Below are 18,090 nucleotides of genomic sequence, written 5' to 3' on the forward strand. Positions count from 1 at the left end.
TGCATTTGCTTCCATCTGTGCGCCCATGGGCGTGCTGGTCTGAAAACGAGGTGTGTTCAGGCGCATTGTTAGCGCATTGCTGTTTTGAGGTAACTGAAATAGACTGCGCCATTGACCAACTGAAACCTGGTCTAAAGTCAATGGCGCAATATTTTTTTTGTTGTTGTTTAAAGAGCACGTTATTAATATGCGCTTATAGGCGGGTCCACGATGCACGTACACTTTGTCCCGTAGATGTTCTGCTTGCACGCTTTATCCTCGCGCATGAGCAGATCTGTTTCCTCGTTAGAGAAGGGTTCAGTTTTTCCGCTTGCAAATTCTGCCATGTAAATAGCGAATCCGCCATGGCGCGAGCGCAACTGGCTTTTAAAGGTAATGGGAGATGAGACTCTGATTGGTTTATTGCACGTTATGCCCAAAACACACCCATTACTCATTAAGAGAATAGGGACAACCCTTTTAGACCAAGTGCCTGGTGCGCCGACCATTTTTCCTGTTGTTAAACTAGCAAAAGTGGATTCAGACACGCCCTAACTGCACTTGAGCCGTGCGCTTTAGACCATGCGCTTAGATCGTTAAAATAGGGCCCCTAATTATTGTGGTCAGATCAATTAAGATAACAGCCCTATTAATTATTATAGGAATTACTTTATCTTGCAAACACTTTTCCTTCCTACCTTTTTTTTTTTGAGTGACATGATTTCCTCCACAGCTGTTAGCAAACAGAAATAAATCTCCCAGAATTCTAGTGCTTCCCTTCAAGATGGACAGGCCTACATCAGCATTTATACAGTCGCTTTTGCAATACTTCATGCTATAATGACCCATCACTCTTAGCGGCGCATCATATCTGCAAACATTTGTGCATTCAACAGCGATGCCAACTTGTCAGTCATCTGGGGCGCATTAATGCGACGGCTGCTTTAACAGTCCCGACGCGTGTGTACATTTGCATGACTGACAGGCGCAGCGCGGTCATGGTCAATGATGCGTGACCCCATGCTGTGACGGGCATAATTACACCTGTACGCGTCCTGTACGCCTCTGACATGCTCTTCACACTGACCACAAAAATAATGCATTTCATTTTAATAGGCTATACGCTCTGTGTTGACTTCATACTGCTGCGTTTCTTGTGGGATTTCAAGATGCCGTTTTACTAGATCTGAAACCTGGCACAAGACATCGGATCTGTACGCATCCCATCTGGTCATCTTAAATAGCCTATTCCAAATAAATGTGAGAACGCTAGATCAAAACTGCAGGATCACAGTGCTTATTAATTGTCATTTTTCCGCTGTAACAAACAAATTGTTTATTGTTCATGTTAAAACATTCCAAGTCAATCTCACAATCAAGTACAATCATTTGCAACATTGATCTTCTGTGTAACGGTTTCAGTGTGCAACTTTCTTATCTTAAGAAGATAGATAGATAGATAGATAGATAGATAGATAGATAGATAGATAGATAGATAGATAGATAGATAGATAGATCCAGTGTCAGTGGGGACAATAAAATTTATCTAAATATTATAGTGGTCAATAATACACAGGACATTATTGGATTTGATTTAAAGCAAGACACTACAGGCAAAAAAAAGCATTTTGTGATTTTCATAACTTCTCTTCACATACTAGTGTAAGAGAAAACTCAAAAACTACGCTTTTAAGTGTTTTTATTTTTTATATTGCACTTTATCTATTTGCATTTGCTTCTATTTGACTCAGAAATCTCCACTATAGCACTTACATACATCAAATGTCACAGATCTTTCCCATCTATATTCTGAAGTTTTTACTGAGGGGATTGTTCAAGTATCATTTTCCTGATTTTAACATTTTATTCCTATTTTCGGCAGTTGATAGTATTTTCTGATTTATGAAGTTTCAAAAAGAGAAATCCAAAATCCCCTCTGTAAAACGCTTTAATATGTCAACAAAACGAAAAAAAAAAAAAACTTTGAACCTGGCTTTATCGAATATTCATATTTCTTTCCTGAAAATGTATGTAAATGAATGCATATTTAATTAGATAAAGCCTAATTTGCATATTTGAACTATATTTTATAAAACTTACATATAATAAACATTTATTTATTTTTTTGCATTTTTTAATGTAATCAATCAGCTAGGGAAGTATGTAATATCTATCTATATATATATATATATATATATATATATATTTTTTTTTTTTTTTTTTAACCTATTTACCTGGGTGTCTTGCCTTAAATACAACATTACTTTCTTAGGGTACGTTTACACGACAACGATGTATGATGTACTAAAACATTTTCAAAACCTAAAAAGTTTTTCCTTTGCGTTTTTAAAAGTTTCATGTACAGACCACAACGTTCTCCGTTCACACAGATCCTCATAAACGACTAAAAACGCTGTATTCTGTTGCCAGGCCACTAGTTGGCGATGTTACTTTGTAAAGAAAAACTATGCGTTTTTGTAGTTTACACGGAGACGATAACGGTATAGTTTTCAAAAGCCGTTTTCAAAAGTTTACATTTTCTGGCCCGCAAAACGCCATTGTCATGTAAATGAATGGTTAAAATGCATAAAAAGTTTTTGTCGTGTAAACGGCCCCTTAGAGCACATTTGTGGTTTCATTACGAATTGTTTATCACTTTACGTTATTCCAAATTTGTAAAAATGGTCCTCATAATGAAAATTCATAAAAATAAATAAATAAATAAAACGCCACAACCACTCCCTCCAACCACCTGTCATATAGAAACCACGTTTCACAGTCAAATCAATTAAAAGCAACATAGTTTCGGCCCAGATCCATCCACGTGTGCCAGATGTGGGCCGGATCTGGGCCAACACCATGTTGCTGTCTGGGCCTGAAGTTGCACCGTTTTGTTCTCTCATTGAATTATGGAACAAAAAAATGACAATGCTTTTAACATTGACTTAGCACACATTTTGTTGCAAGCGGATCCACGTCACTCCAGAGCTCTTGGATCCGCCATCCTTTTTCTTTTTCTTTCACACTGTATAAAACCAAGATCTCCCAGTGATACTCAATAAATTGCTGATAAGGATTTCTGAATGTGTACAGATTGCTGGAATGCTTTTCATACCTTAAAAACAACAACAATGAATGTGCAAAATAATAGGTTTAAGCATCAGTTCTCCACGAATCGCCCTCTCCCAGCCAATCCAACACGTAAAGCTCCATCCACATGGCAACAGGAATTAGCCAGTGATCCGTTTGAGGCAGTTTGAGATCTTTGGAAGGCTCTGGTAAGAGTCACGTGTTCTGCGATCGGGGAAACGCTGTGGTCGCCGTGTGATTTCTCGGTAACGGCGGAGGACTCCAGTCCGGCTGGTAGAAATGGATGTTGAATGTCCGAGCCCAGTTTGCAAAGACCCGCTTCTCTGTGATGAAGCGATGGTGGCTGCCTCGACGGCCTCGCTCGTGGGAGATGTACATGGCACATTCGTCCGGGCCCGTGGGCTCGTAGTAGTGATACGGGACAGAGTGGTGCTGAGACTCCCTGGTCATAATGAGAGAAGAGATTAAAATGGGGACAGTGTCATTGTATTTCTCAATTCCCAAATTAATCCTGTGCTGGATATTTGTTTTCAAGGCAATTAACCTGATTTGGTTCAGAGTACAGCGTGCTTTAAGGGGAATAAATAGATTTTATGTAATACATTAAGGTTGGAAAATGGCTGGGGGAAAGGTCATGCCTCAGCGGGGAATCACAATGAATCATTTAATTTTCAGCTTTGGGTTTTCCCCGTAGCTCTGGTACACAGCAGGGACTGCAGTGGCGATATTGCAGACTATGCAGGGAGAAAATCAATCAGACACATATAGAAAGATCTGATATTTGACCACATCTGCGATTCACGATATCATTTAAACGGAGATTTTGAAACACTGTAAACAATGAAACATTATGACGAAAAAAATGCTTTGTTGATCTGTGACCTATTTCTCATAGGGATGCATGATACATTGCCAGTTTTTATTTATCATATAGGCCAATATAGGATATTTAATTGTTTATGCTTATTTTCTATATTTTACATTTAGATTAAATTTGTCGTCACCTAATAATTACTCAAAGATAATCTTTAAAAACACTAATAATTTAATAACAATGTTAAATGTAATCTTTAAGCAAATCTCAAAATTAATATACATTTTATATATTGCACATTACAAAGTCATCATGCATAAATTCACTTGTAGCATTTAACTTTTAATTTTAGTTTTTAGAGTTTTATACATTAGACATTTTAGTTTTACTTAGACAAAATACTATAGAATTTTTAAATCTGCCTCTTTTTTTTGGCTGTAACATGAAAATAAATATAAATATCTTGTCTTATATCAGATAGAACTGTGACATTAATCTTGTGACAAAAATTCATTTGAATAAAAGGTCAGATGTTCTTTAAACGTTCAAAGGTCGTGGCCAGTAAGACTTTATTTATTTATTTATTTATTTAATACTTTTATTCAGCAAGGATGCATTAAATTTATCAAAAATTAGAAAAATGACTTTTTATGGGACTGGACAACATGATGTAATGATGCTGAAAATTCAGCTTTGCCATCACATGAAATAAATTATATTTAAAAAAACAATATTAAAATATAAAACTATTATTTAAAATGTTAATAATATTTCATAATATCACTGTTTTTACTGTATGTCTGATCAAATACATGCAGCCTTGATAAGCATACAAGACTTAGTTCAAAAACATTGAAAAATCATAAAAACTTTTGAACGGTATAAATCAGAAAAATGCAAAAGAAAAACATTTTCACAAGTGGTCTCAGACTTTTAGATCTCACTGTACACCAAAACCCCCCAAAACAATGCATTGAAATATGACTTACCTACAGAAATCTGGAGACACCATGCCATAAACATTGATTCTGTCACAAAGCTCTAAGGCAATAGTCATTGTGAACCAGCCTGTGCTTAACCAAGAGTTAGAGATCCTCCTGAAAAGAGAAACAGAGAGAGAAAACAATACAATGAATACCAAACTGCGAGGTGTGCAGTAGTTAACATTCCAGAAGACATTTCCGTTAGAAATTCCGCGCACGCAACCCTAAGATTTTGTTGCGTTTAGAGTGCCGTCAAGCTGTCAGGATCATTTCTGCAACTGAACATTATCATCAGCTGTTCATCAGTTCTGCCAACCTGCCGTCTGACATGAAACCCCTGGTGAATCTTTGACAAATAACACATTAATAAAGGACAACAAAGCATTAGTGAACAACAGCCCGGACGTGATTGATTAGAAGCCTCTGATTACTGTTAGATTACTTCCGATAACAGAGTATCCACTGTATGGCAAATGCAATGTAAATAATCTCTTCTGCATACGCTGGAATATACAGTGGAATTAATCAAATCTCAAATCAATTAATCTAAACCTCTGCACAGTTATGTATGGAAGCTTGTTTCCGCCACAGAATAAAAAATAAAAAGGTAATTGTGACTTTTTATCTCGCAATTCTGACTTGCATGATATAAAGTCGCAAATCCGAGTTATAAAGTCACAAACAATATATAATTATAAAGTTATAAAAAAAAAACTTGCTTGTTTATATATAAAACATCTCGCAATTCTGACTTTATATCACGCAATTGGAATATATAAAGTTGCAATTGCGTGTTATAAAGTCAGAATTATGAGATATAAGTCAATCTTTTTTTTTCTTAGAATTGGACTTTATAACTCGCAATTGGGAGTTTATATCTCACAATTCTGAGAAATAAAGTCAGAATTGCAAGATGTAAACTCGCAATTTGTGAGATAAAAAGTCACAATTATCTTTTGAAAATGTTTTTTTTTTTCTGTGGCAAAAACAAGCTTCCATAGTTATGGGCTCTTCACACAGAACGTGACTTTGCATTCCACAGCCATGCTTTTCCATGTATTCATGATTCATGATTTCGCATGAAATGGAATTCCAAAAAACACTCAAGATAAAGAAAATAAAAGCGTGTCTCAAAACTTTTTAAAATTCTACTGCAATACCTCTCACATTTTCAATGGCTGGTTCACTCACAACATGTTTTTTTATGTCTGTGCGTGTGCTAGACAAGTGTTTCCCAACCCTGTTCCTAGAGGCACAACAACAGTGCACATTTCGGATGTCTCCCTTATCTGACCCTTATATATATTTCAGGTCTTGGAGTCTCTACTAACGAGCTGATGACTTGTGTTTGATTAGGAAGAGTTCAAAAATGTTTGTGTGCCTGTGTCAAGTTAAACGCACTTCAGAATCTCGCCGTAAATAGGAGGTTATCTGGGTTCTTTTTGCCCACTGTTTTATGAAAACTGTGAATTCATATATACTACACTTTTCACTTTTCCCTGAGTATGCAGCGAAGTATATTTGGATGCAGCCAAACACTAATTTGTTTATGAATGAATCAGAGTTTTTGAACAAATTGGTTGAATAAAAAATTCAGTCACTCCCTTACATTCACTAATCACAACCTTCTACCGATACAGACTTAACTCTTTTGCCGCCATTGACAGAAATGCCTGGCTTTCCGTGTTTTCACTGTTATATGGTAGGGGGTGCTGTGACACATCTTCTGAAAGATCAAAAGACGTGAAGAAGCAGCAGAAACAAGCGATACCATATGTAAGCAAATGAATATGTAAAATAACATGATCATCAACATTAAACAGCATATAAAAAACTGCCTAATGTTACTGAATGAAATGTCGATCCTGGACAAGCTATAGGACTGTGAAGCTTTAGGGGAAGTTGATGGGCTCGATCTACCATCTATGATTTGATCATCGTTCTGAATCCGATCTGGATGTATTATTTATATTTGTATTATTTTATAAAAAAAAAAAAGAATGCATGAAGCTAGAATAAAACTGTTTTTTTGTCTCCTTGGTTACTCATCATGTGCTCTTTTGTTGCTATAGTTATTCTTTTTTGCCACCTGTCTCTCATTAAGTTTCACTGTATATTTAAGCCCTGTGTTTCAGTTACTCCTGGTCTGTTCTCTGTTCTCGTTGACACTAAGGGGCCGTTCGTTTTCAACGGAAACATTTCTATGCATTTTGCCCATTCATTTACACGACAATGGCGTTTTGCGGACCTGAAATCGCAAACTTTTGAAAACGGGTTTCAAAGTGCCAGTTTTTGGAAACAATACCATTATCATGTCTGTGTCAACTACAAAAACGTGAATTTGTGAAACCGGTGACGTCATGTGCATGCGTGCTACGTGTTCAGTCTATAGGCTCGTAGTGTTTTTTCACAAAGTGACATCGCCACCTACTGGCCTGGTAGCAGAATACAGCGTTTTTAATCATTTATGCGGATCAGTGTGAACAGGGATCGTTTTGACAACGTTGTCTGTACGCGAAAAGGACAAACGTTTCCATTTTTAATACATAGTACTAACCACGAGTGTGGTTTTCGTTACTTATGTTTGCTCTTGAGATCTCCTCTGTGTTTTGTTTAGTTTAATAACACGTTTCAGTCACGTTCCCACAAATTAATATCTCGTGGCCACGCCATATTATCACATTCCCGCGAGTTAATGTCTCATGACCACAACAAAACTAAGTGAACCAAACATGTCCCGGTCGCTGTGGCTATGGAGGTGGAAGAACTAATAAAAATGACAATCATTATCTGTAATGGATGTGTAGATTTTCTGTAATTTCAGCTGTACTTGAATTGCAAACAGAGGATGTCTGACTCATTATTAAAAAAATAAGTATGACTGTCAGTTGAAGGTTGGTTCGCTTATAGTTTCAGTTAAATATCCAAAGATATCAGTTAAAGATGGCCCCGAAGACATAAACATATTGTGTCATTTGAGGGTTAAATTAAATCAATAACTGAATATACTACTATATTTGTGCTAGTTTCTTTCAACGATTTTTCAGAAGAAACAAATGATTTCTGGAATGCACACGGTGATACGCCACTGAGTATTTGATTAGGATGAGAATGCCTGACAATGTTTAGTACATGAAGAGCACTTACAGAAATGTGTGTGGTACAGTATTACGTGAGAAAATTCATAAATTCAAAGCGGCAGAGGGAATGACCGCAACCTCTGCCTTTTAATTATCCAAAAAATTCAAGTGTGAGTTTGTATTTTACCCATTAAGTCACTACAAAAATAAGTTACCAAATATAACATTCAACATTCAATATCCAGCAAACGCTATCCAGACATCATGGAAACATATTGTTTAGATTTATGCTCAGAATCCCCGTGAACACATTCTGACAGACCGTATTCTCCACAGCGGGGTTGTTTAGAAGCCAATGTGACCAGATGCAGGAGAAAACAACAGAAGAAGAGACAAACGAACTGCTAAGTCGTGGAAAAACAAAATGCCAAAACACATTGGGCTATGTTTGTGCCACAGGGCTGTCTGTCACTGCCAGGCCAGAGAGCAAAGACACTGCGTCCCGAATGCCAAGTGTTCCTGCACCACTATTTACATGACCTACAGTACCATGCACAAATTATAGCACCATCAGCCTGAATTACGTTAAAAGTAGTCTTGGGGTCTAACTGTAAGAACAGTTTCAGAAGGACCGAGCATATTGAGGCTCGCAGGGCCCTATGATTCTTTAATAAAGCAATAAGCCATGAGTTACAGTGATTTTACCGCGGGTAATAGGAGTCCACAACCCTGATACAGTCCCCCTAATAGATCTGCAGATATTCTGACAGTGTTTCCTGAATATACAGTGCCAAAAAGATGCAAGACCAGTGTAGTCTGATTACAGAAATAATGGCAAGCTGATTCTTTATAGTGAAACACAAACATTCAGCGCAAACATTATCCGATTCCTAATCGAATTAGTCTTATGAAGGGGTTATTTGTAGTGAATTACATACATACAGTTTATAACTCTGTTGCATTGTCTTGTGAGACTTAAATCAAGTCTGATTGCTCATTCGACAGCATGCAGTTAAAAATCCACAGTAGTATTTCATAAAACAAACTAATGAATGAAATATGTTACCAAATATTTGTTATATTTAGTATTGTTGTATAATATATATGTAGGGTCAATGATTGAATTGCAATTATGATGCCTCTAAAAAGACTGAAAAGTCTTTAAAAAGAAAGAATTTGTAAAAACACCTTTGGCAAGAACTTATTTTTTTGCAAATGTTCCTTGAAGTGGAAAGTCCCAGATGCAAATCCTACTGTGTTAGGCACTGCTCACTGAATATTAATGTTACATGACTGGAACTTGGTGCTTTTAAAAAAAAATAATTCCTGGGTATTGTTTGTGATTAATGCATTTTTTGCATTTTAAGACAGGAGCAGTGTCTTAGTTTCTGTTTCTTAAAGTAACTTTTGATAGACCAGCTCTTTGAAATTCTCTATGCAAACAAACACAGGAAAACACTGATCAAACCAGTAAATGAACCGCGGCCGTCCTTCTCCAGTCCACGCCTGACATCTAAAAGATTTTTTCTTCAGTGTGGTTGATTCAGCAATCTTTTGTCTTCTCCGCTTTTCATTTGCCACTTTGGAGAATAACACCAAAGAAACAGATACAAGATGAAAGAAAGACACACTTTTACGTCTGCAATATGACTGCTGTGGTAATAAGGGACAGAAGCTACAAAACGCTCCTGGATCATTCTAAGCCAGTTCATCAATGGTAATATTTGCATTTCTTTCTAACGAGCCTCCAAAGAGTTTTAAGCAGAACTGCACTCTGTAAAAAGAAGAGTTTTTGCGATAAAACCCACACTGAAAGACATTCACTAATGAGAGCATCAGGATGAGATATAACCATAACTATATTAGTGTTAGTTTGAAGAACCAGAATAAAACCAGGACCTATATTCTGTAAATTTACACTCTTAAAAATAAAGGTTCCAGAAAGGGGTTTTCACAGTGATGCCATAGAAAACCCATTTTGGGTTCCCAAAGAACCTTTCAGTGAACAGTTCTTAAAAGAACCAGAACCTTTTTCCACTTTAAAGAACTTTTTGTGTATTTGGAAATATTCCATAGATGTTAAAGTTTCTTCATGGAACCAAGAAAGGACTTTGTACAAAATTACAATCATAACAAATTCATGTTATGTGGGCAAAAATGACTATATCCAGCTCCATTCGCTCACAGACTAATCTCCTTTTTTTGCTTTGATTAAGTGGAGATTTTGGCTTAATGTTCAAATCTAGAATCCCACACAAACTAATTTCCCATGCGATCCTGGAGTTGAAAGAGGAAAAGAGGTTGGTCTTCTCAGAGAGCAGTAAATGTGGAATAATAAGGGCCTCTGCAGACTCAATTCTAGGACACTTATCTTTCCCATATACCTTTTTTAAATAAAAAATAGGTCACAAAAAATTAGGGCATACCACATTCATAGTATTGGCAGGTTGATGAAAACGTCTGTCATTGCACACATGTAAATGCACGCTTTCGGTTAATCATGTCCTGAAGACCCATTTCATTTCAGAAATGGGTTTGAAAATATTTAGCTTTATTCAATGTAACATCAAAGTAGTCACATATTTAAGCTTATTTTCTTGATCATATCATTACAGATACTAAAATTGGTCTCGTATCAAATCATACCATTTCAAATTGACTCTGCACAGCGTAATAAAGTGCCTATTACCTGTCTTTGCCGGTCTCTCTCTTGAATAGCTCATCAAACTGGAGCATTTTCTGCCAGGAGATGATGTAGACCTTGAGTTTGGGCAGCACTTGGTTCATAAGCCGCAGGTTGTTATAAACCAGCCCTTTCCCGTCACGTCGCATGTAACTGCTGGGTCCCCAGAAGATGAAGACCGCGTCCTGACTGGAGTTGAGGAGTTCATGGCGGCTGCGCAGGACTCTCTGCATGCTGGAATGAGCGATGACCCTCAGGCTCGTGCGGTGACCCACGTCCGCACCGTAGCCACGGGCTGTAGGCGCATCATTCATTCGGATGACGCACTCCGCCTGATCGATCTCTTTTCCACGACCCCCACCGTTTAGATGGCCTGAACTGGTGACAAGCGCACAGCTCTTGCAGTGCATCTTCAGAGGCTGTAGGGAAGAGAGAGCGAAAAGATCAGTTTATGCAAGCATAAAATCCTACTCAATATTTCATACCGAGTCTATAATACATGCAGTGGTCATTTAAATAATGTATTCGTAGCTAAGCAAATGGGATCACCAGTGTAGCAGTTCAAGGCAAACAAGAACCTCAATGCCTTATTGGTGTTTCTTTAACTATACTTTCATGGATCAGGGAGTTTTATTGAGATGAAGAGATTAACTTTTTTCCCCCCGTTTTGTTATATGAAGGTCAAATTAAAACTGTCAAAACCTTTTTACCATGCCCTCATCAATTATTTTTTAATTTGTTTAACTCAATTGCCTTTAATTTAGAGCTGTTTTACCCAGACTTTTAATCTGAAGGCAAAACAATATGGACAAAAGCACTGTTTTTCCTTGATTTTTTCACTTGATTCCTGCTCTAGCTGCATTATAACATTAGTATGTTTGCGTGTGTCTTGAAACTGTTAACCTCTATCAGTGCTGGGAGATCCAGAGAGAGTGCGTTTGAATTTGCTGTAGTATTCATACGAATGTAGTATATAATTTAACAGCGAGAATGACGTCTACATTCATATAGTGTTTGCGTGTCTTGACAGTTACAAATTAAGTCAAAATAAGCTCATGGAGCAAACTTGCCGCTCGACGCAGAGGAAACTCTGACCAATAAGAGGACAGTTGTACTCACATGTGACTTGCATAAACACATTTTGGTACGCTTTGAAAGGTTGCCTTGTGAAAGCAAACCGAACCAAGTGGAAAATGCAACATTGTAACAAATTAAGTCCCTATTTCTAAACAAAACAAACAATCTATACAGACCCTTTCCAAAAAAATAGAATATCATGGAAAAGTTTATTTATTTCCATAATTGCATTCAAAACGTTAAACTTCCATAGATTATAGATTCAGGGCCCACAACTTAAACGATTTCAAGTATTTAGTTGTTTATTTGTACATAATTTGGGCTTCCAGCTCATAAAACCCACGAAAACAGGATTTCAAAAAATTTGAATATTACATGAAATCACACAGTAATTACACAGTGATACCATGGTCATTGAACCAGGTTTTGGTTCTTTTGGCAGTGTGGGCAGGTGCAAATCCTGCTGGAAAATGAAGGAAGCACGAAGTGCTCTGAAAATGTCCTGGTAGACGGCTGCGTTGACTCTGGATTTAATAAAGCACAGTGGACCAAAGTCCTCTTTTCTGATGAGAGCAAATTTTGCATCTCATTTGGAAACCAAGGTCCCAGAGTCTGGAGGAAGAATGGAGAGGCACACAATCCAAGATGCTTGAAGTCCAGTGTGAAGTTTACACAGTCTGTGTTGGTTTGGGGAGCCATGTCATCGGCTGGTGTTGGTCCACTGTGCTGTCCACTCAACGCAGCCGTCTACCAGGACATTTTCAGAGCACTTCATGCTTCCTTCAGCAGACAAGCTTTATGGAGATGCTGACTTCATTTTCCAGCAGGATTTGCACCTGCCCACACTGCCAAAAGAACCAAAACCTGGTTCAATGACCATGGTATCACTGTGTAATTACTGTGTGATTTCATGTAATATTCTAATTTTTTGAAATCCTATTTTCGTGGGTTTTATGAGCTGGAAGCCCAAATTATGTACAAATAAACAACTAAATACTTGAAATCGTTTAAGTTGTGGGCCCTGAATCTATAATCTATGGAAGTTTAATGTTTTGAATGGAATTATGGAAATAAATAAACTTTTCCATGATATTAAAATTTTTTGGAAAGGGTCTATAGGTGTGAAAATGCCCTAAGATCATTTAATGATAACTGTGACTACACTCACCTAAAGGATTATTAGGAACACCTGTTCAATTTCTCATTAATGCAATTATCTAATCAACCAATCACATGGCAGTTGCTTCAATGCATTTAGGGGTGTGGTCCTGGTCAAGACAATCTCCTGAACTCCAAACTGAATGTCAGAATGGAAAGAAAGGTGATTTAAGCAATTTTGAGCGTGGCATGGTTGTTGGTGCCAGACGGGCCGGTCTGAGTATTTCACAATCTGCTCAGTTACTGGGATTTTCACGCACAACCATTTCTAGGGTTTACAAAGAATGGTGTGAAAAGGGAAAAACATCCAGTATGCGGCAGTCCTGTGGGCGAAAATGCCTTGTTGATGCTAGAGGTCAGAGGAGAATGGGCCGACTGATTCAAGCTGATAGAAGAGCAACTTTGACTGAAATAACCACTCGTTACAACCGAGGTATGCAGCAAAGCATTTGTGAATCCACAACACGCACAACCTTGAGGCGGATGGGCTACAACAGCAGAAGACCCCACCGGGTACCACTCATCTCCACTACAAATAGGAAAAAGAGGCTACAATTTGCACAAGCTCACCAAAATTGGACAGTGGAAGACTGGAAAAATGTTGCCTGGTCTGATGAGTCTCGATTTCTGTTGAGACATTCAGATGGTAGAGTCAGAATTTGGCGTAAACAGAATGAGAACATGGATCCATCATGCCTTGTTACCACTGTAGGCTGGTGGTGGTGGTGTAATGGTGTGGGGGATGTTTTCTTGGCACACTTTAGGCCCCTTAGTGCCAATTGGGCATCGTTTAAATGCCACGGCCTACCTGAGCTTTGTTTCTGACCATGTCCATCCCTTTATGACCACCATGTACCCATCCTCTGATGGCTACTTCCAGCAGGATAATGCACCATGTCACAAAGCTCGAATCATTTCAAATTGGTTTCTTGAACATTGCAATGAGTTCACTGTACTAAAATGGCCCCCACAGTCACCAGATCTCAACCCAATAGAGCATCTTTGGGATGTGGTGGAACGGGAGCTTCGTGCCCTGGATGTGCATCCCACAAATCTCCATCAACTGCAAGATGCTATCCTATCAATATGGGCCAACATTTCTAAAGAATGCTTTCAGCACCTTGTTGAATCAATGCCACGTAGAATTAAGGCAGTTCTGAAGGCGAAAGGGGGTCATACACAGTATTAGAATGGTGTTCCTAATAATCCTTTAGGTGAGTGTATATTAACATGCAATATCATTGACAAAAAAAGACTAAATGTAGTTCAAAAAATTTAAACTTTACAAAACTCTCTCTTTATTTTTGTCGAAAAAAAGATGTATTAAGACATTACAGACTGCTACAAGCCTCTACTACAAGCTTTCATGAGCGGATCGATCATCCAAAAGTAAAAGTCATGTTTGGAACGACATGAAGGTGAGTAAAGGAAGTGAATTGGTGTTGTATGTTTGGTGATAGTAGACAGATTAACTTGAGTGAGAGTGTATAAACTGTGTTTTCAGAGAATTTATTTTAGCGAGCAGTTCATTTCTACAAGGCTCAAAAGTGTCCATTGGTGAAGAAACATTCACATTTGACCGAACAACAGTTTCATTTAGTCTCCAGACCTTGATTTGGTACTCTCAGTCAAGGGTCAGGTAGAATGCACAGAGAATCAAAGGATGCTCCAACTTAGAAGATCTATTCAGGAAAATGTCCCGGTTTCAAAGATATTGTTGACATTTTGCCCTGCAATTTTTCCTAAGGATGTGTTTATTCACAACAACTTGTTGTTCAGATATAATTGAAGCGGTTGGTAATTCAGACCTCCTCCAGACCTTGAAAAGTTTTAAAAACCGTCCAGCTTCTCCAGCACATCTCCACATTCATTCCACATACGTTTACACTGCGTGTCCGTCCATCCTCTGACGGAGGATGAATGTCCATTCATTCCATGAATTATTCCCAGCCAACATAAAAGCACCATTGGTATTCTTATAGTAATAAGGGCACAGTCCCTCCAGCCCCATCCTTGGGGGATAAAGGGTTTCAGGAATAAACGCCCATCTCCACTTATCAAGGAAGTGTCGCATTTACGGTGAATTTCCTCTTCCACGTCCTCTGTCACCCTTTTTAAATCAATAATATGCAAAGAGCGCAGCCAGCGCTGCGTAATTTGTCCTGGATGAAGGCATCTGCTGTGAGAGAAATAATAATAACAAATGGCGCCATGTATTCTGCAGGCAATGGTGCAGCATTTGCATGTGTCTTGGCATCCGTTGCTCTCTAGGTAATGAAACTCAGCCGCAGGTCAGAGAAGACACAGGTGCTGCTCCACTGACATAATGTTTAATGAGTTCAATCCTTGTGGGCCGCATGAGATTCCTGTGTCGCCCAAAACCTTTCATTTAACTGCTGAAAAATGTCCTGGTAACGCCGATACTTGCACGGGAGACTCAAGTTCTGTCCCATCCAGATGTGGCATTAGTGAGGGTTAAACAGCGGTCACTGTCCGACAAATCTTAACATATGGGCATTTAAAGCTGCCCTGGGAAAACAACAACAACAACAAATCGATTTGTGGGCATATCCACTCAAATCTATCTGTTTTTGTATTCTAAACAGCACAAAAACACATTGAATATGAACCTGATCCAAACCACATTTATACATGGGTAACACTTTACAATAAGGTTCATTAGTTATGTATTAACTAACATGAACTAACAAAGAGCAATACAGTTGTTACAGTATTTATTCATCTTTGTTAATGTTAGTTAATAAAAATCCAGCTGTTCATTGTTTGTTCATGTGAGTTCACAGTGCATTAACTAATGTTAACAAATGCAACCTTTGATTTTAATAATGTATTAGTAAATGTTGAAATTAATTTTAACTAAGATTAATAAATGCTGTAGAATATTGTTCATTCTTAGTTCATGTTAACTAAGGTAGGTGATAATGTTAGCTAATGAACCTTATTGTAAAGTGTTACCTATACATGGTTTGCCATCTGTTTAAAACCTTCTTCTTCTTCTTTTTTTTTGGAAAATCAAAAATGCTTCGTCCGAAATTTGTTCATAAAACATCATTTTGTGTTCTTGAAAATGGAGGTTTCTGAAAATGATGGTGCATGTTTAGTCATGTGGCTATAGGGGCATGTTCCTGATATGTGCTATTCGCTTTTACAGTGTTGCTAAAGATAAATGTTAGATATTTATTACATTATATTACATTTCTGCAAAGATATCAGAAGATGTATACTCCAAATTGCTGTCCTATGGAAAAACATGAGGGCAAATGCAAAGGCAAATGGGGACTGAGTGCGACCTGACCACACTAGTAAGTGATGGGGATGTCTTGCTAATAGTATAAAATGATAGTGCCAGATGAATAGCATGAAAACTGTCTGGTCTCTCTGTACAATCTCTGTGAACCTTCATCAGTGTGGACAAGAAACCTTTTGAAAACACTTGAAAGTGCAAGTGTGGACAGAGAGTGTTTTGAAATGAAAACGCTTTTTTCAAATGTATCCAGATTAAGGTTGATGTAACCTCAGTCTAAACAGTCTCAGATTTTCAGATCATTTGGGATGTCATTTGTAGCTTGTCCAAATTTCATTTAAATGACTTGTACCCCATTCACCATGTAGTGAATAGTGAATGAGTGACTGAGTCAGCAGTTCTAAACAGATGAATGCATAATATGTCATCCACATTGACTCATGCGGGGTCATGATTTTCCATCTTCTCTTTCCACAATGACAGCTATTCGCAGTTTTATGAGAAAGTTTCTTGGCATGCTGCTGACGCTTACATCATTACTGTAGTAACCACTGTAAATACAACACATATCGATTACAATGTCAGAACTAACGGATCAGATTTCATCACTTGCAAAATGACAAAGTGTAGAGAGGCAATCCTAAAGATCGATTTGAAACGCAAATTGGATTGGTGTGCAATGTGAACGAAATGCCTCGGTGTGTTTTCTGCAGTGCTCCAGCTTTTACTTCACACATGAGGAAATGTCACTGGAAAATGTCACTATCAGATTGATAGCCATCTGAGAAGCAGATGACAAGAGTAATCTTATAAAATGACACATTAATGCTACCCTGGCATGACGACTTGAGAACTGAAGCATTTTGTGTAATTCTATGAAAGGTTAGCTAAGATTTTGAGTGCTAGAGTGCTATACTGTGATAAAATTTTACAAGAATAAAAAATAAATAAATTTAGCATTTGTTATTTGCTTTAATATTAGCATTAGCTATTTGCGGCATTAATACAAATTCAAAAATCATGTTACATGCTACAATCTACAAGAGTAGACTGCAATTAGTAGACTGCAATTTTTGCAATGTCATTGCATCTCCAGAAGTGCTGGGGGCAAAATGTGTCTTGTATCTTGAGAGAAATGTTTACTATACATTTCACTGTTATCTAAGCACATGGCAATCGGATATGCTTGTGAATTATGGTGTATGTAATTATTCAATTATTTAAAGTCCCCCTGAAGTTAGTAATTATATCCCTTTAAACTCATCTTTGATCACCAAAATGACACATTTACTAAACGTTTTTTTTTTTCCCTTCATGCCTTAAAATAGCTTGAACGTAACTCTACACCCTTGCTTCATTTAGGATATGAGGAGCCATTAATATGCAAATTAGCCCCGCCTCCACTCACTCACACCAACTCAGAGATCTAGTGGATCTCTGAGCTGGTGTATATAAACAACATTTAAAGCTTGATTTTCACCACAGGTGGACTTTAAGAGCTTTGTGCTTGTGGTCTATAGATGTGCACAAAACAGAGGAGTTGTTTGATAACTTTGTGATGAACTGGTTTGATGTGTAATGTTTTGTAGCATCCGAACACCCCACCATGTCCATTTGCAGACATCCGGCTCCAATACATATATGAATATGTTGAACACACACATATTCAATATCTTTCTTTGGGTTGGAGGGCATTTCTTGAAACCGTGGCCAGTTTGTCAAAACCACAGGTTGTCTCCACACTGTAAAAAAAGAAAAGTTGACTTAACTTAAAATTATAAGGCAACTTGCTGCACAGATTTTTTTGAGTTGACTCAACTAAAACATCTCTATAGTTGAGTCGACTCAACTTTAACATCTCCAGTTGAGTAAACTCTGTTAGTTGAGTCAACTCAAAAAATCTGTGCAGCAAGTTGCCTTATAATTTTAAGTTAAGTCAACTTTTCTTTTTTTACAGTGCA

At 37.7% G+C, this 18,090-nt stretch overlaps 1 protein-coding gene across 1 annotated transcript in view; it reads right to left on the bottom strand.

Annotated features, from left to right (window-relative positions):
- Window positions 1-2,202: 2,202 nt before the first annotated feature.
- st6galnac5a (ST6 (alpha-N-acetyl-neuraminyl-2,3-beta-galactosyl-1,3)-N-acetylgalactosaminide alpha-2,6-sialyltransferase 5a) overlaps window positions 2,203-18,090 on the bottom strand; it is a 39,748-nt gene continuing 23,860 nt past the window's right edge. The window contains exons 3-5 of the mRNA XM_084120173.1: window positions 10,636-11,048; window positions 4,873-4,980; window positions 2,203-3,511 (exon numbers count right to left, since the gene is read on the bottom strand). Coding sequence (XP_083976299.1) covers window positions 3,265-3,511; window positions 4,873-4,980; window positions 10,636-11,048 — 768 coding nt within the window. The 3' untranslated portion in view covers window positions 2,203-3,264. The remainder of the gene's footprint in view (window positions 3,512-4,872; window positions 4,981-10,635; window positions 11,049-18,090) is intronic.

This window comes from Abramis brama (assembly GCF_963993115.1).
Source record: "Abramis brama genome assembly, chromosome: 7".
Classification (NCBI taxonomy): domain Eukaryota; kingdom Metazoa; phylum Chordata; class Actinopteri; order Cypriniformes; family Leuciscidae; genus Abramis; species Abramis brama.